The sequence below is a fragment of the Saccostrea cucullata genome, unplaced genomic scaffold, assembly GCF_032062105.1.
Source record: "Saccostrea cucullata isolate Sc308-1 unplaced genomic scaffold, CSIRO_AGI_Scuc_v1 ctg216, whole genome shotgun sequence".
Taxonomy (NCBI): domain Eukaryota; kingdom Metazoa; phylum Mollusca; class Bivalvia; order Ostreida; family Ostreidae; genus Saccostrea; species Saccostrea cuccullata.
The window spans coordinates 317,644-326,469 of record NW_026929284.1 but is presented as its reverse complement, the minus strand read 5'-3'; the positions used below and the strand labels follow the sequence as shown (position 1 = coordinate 326,469).

General features: G+C 33.2%; 1 protein-coding gene across 1 annotated transcript; it reads left to right on the top strand.

Moving 5' to 3' along the window:
* The first annotated feature begins 237 nt into the window (after window positions 1–237).
* On the top strand, window positions 238–1,395 carry LOC134280316 (uncharacterized). Its single transcript, XM_062762733.1, has 2 exons — window positions 238–462; window positions 565–1,395. Exons 1-2 carry the CDS (start codon window positions 253–255, stop codon window positions 1,105–1,107), a joined length of 753 nt encoding a protein of 250 aa, XP_062618717.1. The 5' UTR covers window positions 238–252; the 3' UTR covers window positions 1,108–1,395.
* The last annotated feature ends 7,431 nt before the right edge of the window (window positions 1,396–8,826 follow it).

The window sequence follows — 8,826 nt, the reverse complement described above, 5'->3', positions numbered from 1 at the left end:
CTCACAAAGTCTCGTTCTAAATTCTTTATAAATATAGCAAGCAATTAAAAACAAAAATAAATAATTTCTTTGTTTTAGAATGCCTACATCAGCACAATAATCCCTCGGCAATAAAGAAGTAAAGGAGAAGCGACCAATGAGGAGTTGCAAGGAGAAAACCAAATACTAGCCCTTTTTAGAGAAGAATAATGATCTTTGTATCGAACAATTGGCTTGTTATTTAAGTGTTACTCATCCCTCCATGTGAAGACCATGATAAAAGGTGAGCAGAGAAGCCGAATTCACTGTCAAAGTCCAGCAGTCAGTATGCATTCCGCCTGTGTTCTTCTCCTTTGCCTCATCTCGGCATGCAGTGCCTTTAACATCCGGGCCACTGGAAGCTGCTGCTCTCCTAGTGAACTTCAAGGCATCGCCTACAGCACTGGCCTCGTTTTTGTGAGCGGACGAGAAGTATCATTTGTCGTAAGTTGCTGCAGCTGTTCGGTTAAATCTTAAGCTTTATAGTTTTTTACATCCGTAACATAATGTTGATTGACATTGCCTTTAATTAAATCTTTCTTACAGGGCAACTCATGGTTCTACTATTCTGAATCGGAACAGAAAATAGCCACTTTATCATTGATTTTGATCCCAAGCCTTGGAAACATCACAGTGCTGACTAAGACCTTACAAGACTACACCACCAGCAGAAAGTACACCGTCACTAATGGAAGGTGTAACATCACTAGCCTGGCTGACCCTTTTGCCCGATCCTGTTTGCCTTCCAGTGCCGTTAAGTATGGATCAATCAAACTGGGATCCCCAACGCAAAACCTAAAGGTAAACACTTACACGTACTCAACAAGTTCTGCTTCAACCAAAACGACCGTCGAATCAATGAAGTATGAAGAAACAAATGGTTGTTACGATGTTGTGTATTCTGTAACCACTCGTACCCGGGGTGGATCCCTTATCTCAAATGTGGATCTTGTGGCTGGGGACCACCAAACCACCATATCCAACACTAATGTTTTCAACGTACCAAGCGAATGCACAAGCAAGTCCTTTATGAAGGAAGAGGAGCTGCTTGGAGAAATACCTCTTGATTTCATAAAGTATATCATTTAAAAAGGACCTGCCTGTCAGAGTTATTGACGTATGTTCTTTAAACGACTTTCAGTTTATAAAATATATAAATATATAATTACTATCATGGTTTGCTTTGAACAATTTGTCTATAGCTTTTAGAAGTTAGATATATACAAATGTATATGAGATTCAAATTGATTTTTAATAAATGCGCAAGGCACAAATGATTGACATACAATCAATTTCTACTAATCTTTTACCTGTGGATATAACTATTCTCCAAAAGTGTACAAGAAGCATCAATAAATTCTTTTAAAGTTGAAAAAAGGTTGTATTTTTTATCTACAAAATACCCAAGCTTCAAATAAAAAGAGGGGGAAAAATTTAAACATTTAAGTATCAGTGCATATACATGTATAATTCGTCCAGTTGTATCATGGATATTCCCATTAAAACGTTTTTTTTTTTAGATATTCAGATCAGTGGGTCAACAATAAACAACACAATATACTGATGCACATGTACTATATAGTAATTTAGATGTTCATCAAGTTATGGATTATTCGCTGATTTTTTTGTTAAAAGAATAAGATATGATTAAGAAATATCGATCGCTTTATCAGTGTTATGCTCTTTTTCACCACTGTAAATTTTTAGTAATAGTAAAGAAGGAAAGTGCAGAATTATCATTGAAAATTCACCCCCAAGAAAACCATTGTCAATCAAAGCAAAACAGATAGTCTTGGTTGACAAAGGCTTTCTTGGGGTGAAATTTTATAATGTTAACGTCAGCTTCACGACATATTATTAATTTATTATACTGAATGTTTTATACAAATGCGAAGAATATTGAACCGTGAGTGTAAGTGCATATATTTTGTTAAGCCATCAACTTCTGTAATATGATTCGTTGTTAAGCGTTGCTGACAACTGCTAGATGGCGTGGTTCCATCATTCAGTGGGTAAAAGTCATTTTAACAAATGTTTCCCGACTAATCAGATTTAAATTGCTCTGGTCTCGATGTGTTTCGTTTAAATGGACTACTAAACTTGACATTTGTTCGTTATTTCTATATTTTGATCAAATAATTTTCATCAAATTAAAATATTAAATAATTGCAGAAGAAAAAATGAAGATGATGGTTATAAATGAAGATGCCGGTTATAAATAAACATAACTATAAAAATCAAATAAAAAGATATGAATAGATATATTCATTATTAAATCAATATGAGGCTCATTTATGAAATATGAAGATAATGAACTGTAAACAAGATCAAAAATCCATTCAATCAATTGATCAGTGTGATAAAACAAAATAGCCTTACCATTTTTTTTATCGAAAAAAGTCAGTCAATGTTCGTCTTAATGTTAGAATGTATTTGCTGAAAAGGTCATTGTATCGACGATAGAACTTGCAAAATGATGACTTTAAACGAAATTGCTGATATCCTTGTTTCAAAAACTTGTTTGTCAATAGCTTGTCTTAAGCTTGTCATAAGCATTCCCGTGCATTCATAACAACTGGGAGAAATAAACTCCATGTGCAGGTGAAAGGGCACATTGCTACATAAATAAAGGACAATGGCGATAGAATAGTTGAAGTCATCACGTTTATCATAAAGCTTTTTCTGTTATGTTTACATTATCGTTTTTTTTTTTCTAGAAAATATCAAAGTGTGAAACAGATATATCAGACATTATGGTATCTTTTATTTCATATTTACTTGCATAAATCGAGTCAACATAGGAGTGAAAGTAACTGTTGTTAATTGATAATGAGAAATACTAGTAGGTCTTGCTATGGTCCGTTATTCGGTCATATTTAGATATTTTACCAGTGCAAGTAAACTCGAAATAAAAGACACTATAGAATTCTGTTCATCTACTTCATACTTTTATATTTGCCTGACTGTAGACGATATATGAAGCAAACAACCACAGAACTACCCCCATCTCTGGGGTCGATTGGTTTTTTGTCCAGTTTACGCTTTGTATTCTTAGCTAGATGTATGAGATTTATTTTTACTTAATACATGTCATTATTTGAATGATGCCATTAATCTTCCCATAGAATCTACCGTAACATGTATTCTAGGATGTAAGCTTCAGAACTGTAACTCTCGTAACGAAAAGAAAGAAATTTCCGACAGTCAAGTCGTATCTAAAGTGTCTATCCCAATTTCCTTTCCAAGAGAAGTACAAATATATGCATCTAAGTTGTATTTAATGCATTAAAGAAAGAGTTAACTTCTTTCTAGAAAACTTGAAACTTCTCTGGAAGATCAAGATTTGAAGATTGATTCTTTTTTTTTTAACTTTAAAATGCGTCTGTCGTGTTTGAGATAATTGATTGTAAGTGATGGACTAAAAAATATCTTAAAACCAGTCAATAAGAGTTATTTTTCTCAATTTTTATCCTTAAGGTCAGATGATTCAAACAATTTTTTCCTTTGGAGGAGACTTACTATCATGTCACAGGTTTAGAAAAGTGGATAATTCATAGAGAATACTTTCTCCTAAGAACTGGAAAATGAAATAGACTTGAAAATATGAAGTAATATTTCAATAAAATTACAAATATGGACAAAACACACTCAGTAAAGGTTTACAGATGAAACAAATTACAGAATGAGTTAGAATGGCGCTAAGCGTGTAATATAAACTTTAGAAAAATATACCAAGCCAGGTGATTTTATAAGGAAATCTAAATGGTAAAATCAGCCCTATGTTATATTGCTATTTTTTGTCATTTAGTTTCTCCTCATAAAGTTCACTTGGCTTGGTATACTTTTAAAAAGTTTATATCACACTTTTAACACCAAGCTAACATATTCTGAAATTTGTTTTCACCTGTAAACCTTCATTGAGTGTGATTTGTCTTTATTTGTTATTTTATTGAAATATTACTAATATTTTCAAGTCTATTTCATTTTCCAGTTCTTAGGAGAAAATATTCTACGAATTATCCACTTTCCTAAACTTAAGACATGATATTAAGTCTCCTCCAAAGAAAAAAAATTGTTTGTATCATCTGTACCAAGAAGATGTTGAGGGGGTAAACCGTGTTCGCTGAGAAAACCACACAATAGGTCAGAGAAAGGGTCTCCTAACAAACGGGAAGTGGTTTATTTTTAAATGTCCTTGAAAAGATATACAATGTATATATATATTTATAAAAGTTATGGTAAAACACGTGTGTTCGTTTTGTATGCAGATTTAGTCCATCGATAAAGGAGATCGATTGGTTGGTCGATTTGTTTACGGGTGAATAGGTTGAATCCGTGCTACGCATGATTCAGTCACGTATAAGGTAGATTTTCGGATGTTTTAAGTTATTCGAAGTTCGCTGCTACATTGCAACAGACTTATGTTCGCTTAGATCGGAGATAGAAATCAGTCTATAATAGATGAGCGCTTAGCTTCATGTAGAAACAGTTGCTGATTATCCACAAACAAATAGAGCCGAGGTTCCGGGCATCTCTGACACGTATGGATTCCATGTGGGGAAAAATTGGCACATTTGAAGGTGCAGCTACAAACTGGTAATTTCTTATTTGCGACTTTCTCAAAGGAAGAATGAAAGTATAAAATTAACATTTGAATTGAAAAACACTGTTCATATTATTAACGATAGGGTAAAAGGGACCATATAAGCTCACTCTGTGTCTTTCGCATTAAGGCAACAAAATTTTATTCTGTTCATCGTAATTCCTGAAAGTTTGAGTGATTAAAACGTTTGTCAACGTCTAATCTTCTGCCAGTTTTGTTTCTTTCATTGTTACTAAGCCTCATAGACTATGTAAGCTACGGCTACGACTCTATCAGTAGATAGAGGCACGTGCAGAACAGAGAATCTGGTAAGCATTTGGACACAGATTAATGTCCGTTTTTCGGCTTGAATTTAGCTTTGTAAAAAAAAAATAAATAAATAAATAAATAAAATAAATAATAATAATAAATACATATACACGTGTTACTTGAGAATGATTATAATTCTAGTAAAGTCACGGTAGTAATTAGTGCACGTACGTACCTGGTACATGTATATATAATTTTATATTCATATGATGGCTTGGTACTAGTATTTGGTAGCAATTATGAACAAAGTTCCTTTGTTTCTAATTTATAGTAACGAGACACTATTTTGGAAGCTAATTGTATATGAATTTCATGATATGGTTCGAACAGTTCTAAAATTTTCAATTCTAAATTGTTCTGTGACTTATTGTTGCATAGAACTGCATATGGCTAGTTTCATTTCACTGAAGTTTTAGAATCTTGGAAATAATGTACAGTGTACATGTAATATTGAATATATAGTTCCTGATGTTCCTGATATAAACTCAAAAAATGATGAAACATCGTTTTATTTTAAAAAAAAAAAAAAATTATTCAATAAAACCTTTGTTTAACCACAGTGGTTTTTATGCTCCAAATTCTGGTCGTTGTATTTTCAAATACGTAGAAATGAAGAACATAAGATAAATGCATATTATTGATGCTCCATAATTTGAACATAATGTATTCCTATGCTGATAAATATGATAGCCTGATTCGGTTCAGATCATTTTGTTGAAGAGTATTGATTTAAGACAGTGTTTATAATAGCATTGATTATGCATTTGATACGTCCTAATTAAGTGATTTCTATCTGTTATGAAGAAAATACTCAAGAGTCGATTTCATGATGATATTCGCAAGACCTAATGCCACATGTATTAATGTATTGCAGACAAGGCCCTTATGAAGTTCTGTGAGTAGCTTGATGAAGCTGGCATGATCTGGTATGTAGTATGATGCAGACAAGGCCTTTTTAATGTTCTGTAAGTAGCTTGAAGAAGCTTGCATGGTTTGAGATTTAGTATGATGCAGACAAGGCCCATTTGACATTCTGTTAGTAGTTTGATGAAGCTGGCATGGTCTGGCATGTAGTATGATGTAGACAAAGTCCTTTCCAAGTTCTGTAAGTAGCTTGATGAAGCTGGCATGGTCTGAGATGTAGTATGATGCAGACAAGGCCCTTTTCAAGTCCTGTAAGTAGCTTGAAGAAGCTGGCATGAAGTATAATGCAGACAAGGCCCTTTTCAAGTTCTGTAAGTAGCTTGAAGAAGCTGGCATGGTCTGAGATGTAGTATGATGCAGACAAGGCCCTTTTCAAGTTCTGTAAGTAGCTTGAAGAAGCTGGCATGGTCTGAGATGTAGTATGATGCAGACGAGGCCCTTTTCAAGTTCTGTAAGTAGCTTGAAGAAGCTGGCATGGTCTGAGATGTAGTATGATGCAGACAAGGCCCTTTTCAAGTTCTGTAAGTAGCTTGAAGAAGCTGGCATGGTCTGAGATGTAGTATGATGCAGACAAGGCCCTTTTCAAGTTCTGTAAGTAGCTTGAAGAAGCTGGCATGGTCTAGAGATGATAAAATTCAGTACCAGACGAGGCCCTTTTCAAGTTCTGTAAGTAGCTTGAAGAAGCTGGCATGGTCTGAGATGTAGTATGATGCAGACAAGGCCCTTTTCAAGTTCTGTAAGTAGCTTGAAGAAGCTGGCATGGTCTGAGATGTAGTTTGATACCGACAAGACCATATAGAATTCAGTAAGTAGCTCGAAGAAGCTGGCATGGTTTGAGATGTAGTTTTACAAAGACAAGACCATATAAAATTCAGTTAGTAAGCATGTTTGAGAGGGTTTGATACAGACAAAACCACTTAAAATTCAGTAGTAGCTTGAAGAATCTGGCATGGTTTGAGATGTAGTATGATGCAGACAAGGCCCTGTTCAAGTTCTGTATGTAGCTTAAAGAAGCTTGCATGGTTTGCGATGTAGTTTGATACAGACAAGACCATATAGAATTCAGTTAGTACTTTGAAGAAACTGGCATGTTTGAGAGGGTTTGATACAAACGAAACCACTTAAAATTCAGTTACTAGCTTGAAGAATCTCGCATGGTCTGAGATGTAGTATGATGCAGCCAAGAAGCTTTCAAATTCTGTAAGTAGCTTAGATGAAGCTGGAATGGTTGAATGGTTCATCATGTACATTGATCAAAAGATTATTTTTGAAATTTTTAAAATTTTCAAAAAAGTTAACATTGTTTGGAATGTAGTATTAACTGTGCTTCTTATAATCACAGGATCTGCTGGATTGGATTCTAAGCGTTTAGAAAATAATTTAGGAATAAATAAGCAATTTGATATCACAGTCCGATTTTGAAATTTTTGGAGCAAAAGTTTTTTCAGGTATCTTTAGTCAGGACACACGGACCAGATGTTTTGCAAAATTTTCATTGAAGGATTTGTCTGAAGACTTCCAAAGCTGCGTTTAAAATCAAGGTTCGGACAAATCACCTTTAGTCGAAATCAAAGAGGAATAATGTTTACATTCTGGTAGGTGTAGTTCAGTTCATTTGTCCTTTTGGTAATCACTAAGAGATGTTTAGAAAACGTTAATAATAATGTTTGATCAGATGAGTATAATTTATTATTGATTTAAGTTTATTTTGTATTGTAAAAGTTATTCTTATGTATCTGGAAGTTACAATTTTGTAAAAGAAACGGAGAATTCTGTAAGCACTCTAACTTTTAAGTTTATAGAAGAAAATTTTTCATTCTTCATAGTCTTTCAACGGGGTTGCTATCTGAACTGCATATGCTGATATGTATGATTCACTGATAAAAATCAACGTAGAAGGCTTTTTGAGTTCTTCTGAAGAATTCATGGTAAAAAGGAAAAGAAAACTCTTCAGTCGGGAAGGATAACTCTTTAGTTTAATGATTAATTCAAAAAGTCATGAAAGTCTCCAAAGGAAGCTAAAAATTGAAATCTTTTTATTCAACAAATTGAATTTCATGCAACTTAAGGGTCTTTAATACTCTGATAAGAGAGATAACTCTGAATGACATAAATGTCTGATATTCCTTTATAGATTTGCAAATAGAAGTGTCTTTTTGTCCAATTCAATGTTTTTTACTTATAAATACATTCTTTTTTGGAAAATTATTAGGTTCAAGCAACATTTTATACCATTGAGCAGACTGAGCGTTTATGAATCTTAATGTAATTGAAAGTTCTTTGAACGTTTTAATACAAATGTCCTCGATCTAGCCTTTAATGCCAATTTTTAAAAGTTTGATACAAATTTATATTGATTTATGAAGTTTTGCTTTCATAGCAAACGCTTTATAAACTACAGTATTTATGCATAATGATAATTGTGCAGTATACATTGAAGAAATTAGAGTTCAACTCAGTATAAAAATCTGTGCAGTTTTCTTCAATTGCTTGGAAACCTATAATTTTTAACATAGATATAGATCTAATTGTTAAAAATTACCGTTTTGAAAATGCATGTAATAGGTGAATTCACTTGCATTACTGAAAAGTTATATTTTTATTCTCCTATATAATATTAACTTTTCTTTATGAGGTTTGAAGAATAATCAATGTGAATAAATACGCATCACTTTAAGAATTCTGCGACATTTTAATAATTTTCAATTATTCAAGGCCTGGTTTGAAATAAGTAATAATTGGATTACCTTGAAGCCTTAATATCTAGGGGTGGGGTCATATACGTTTTGATAATTTCATGTCAATGCTTTCTTTATCGTCGAAGTCTGTTGCACTCGCGCATGCGAGCTCATCCTCTATAAAGTGTTTTTGAGTTTTATTTATAAATAATTTATGTTCGTTTGAACTGGTGAATTTAGAACATAAATATATTTATAAAAGTTATGGTAAAACACGTGTGTTTGTTTTGTATG

Bases quoted from the DNA above. Each gene is read 5' to 3' on its own strand.
- LOC134280316 (XM_062762733.1), top strand. From the start codon at position 253: ATGATAAAAGGTGAGCAGAGAAGCCGAATTCACTGTCAAAGTCCAGCA. The intron at 463-564 runs GTAAGTTGCTGC...TCTTTCTTACAG, and splicing joins GACGAGAAGTATCATTTGTC to GGCAACTCATGGTTCTACTA.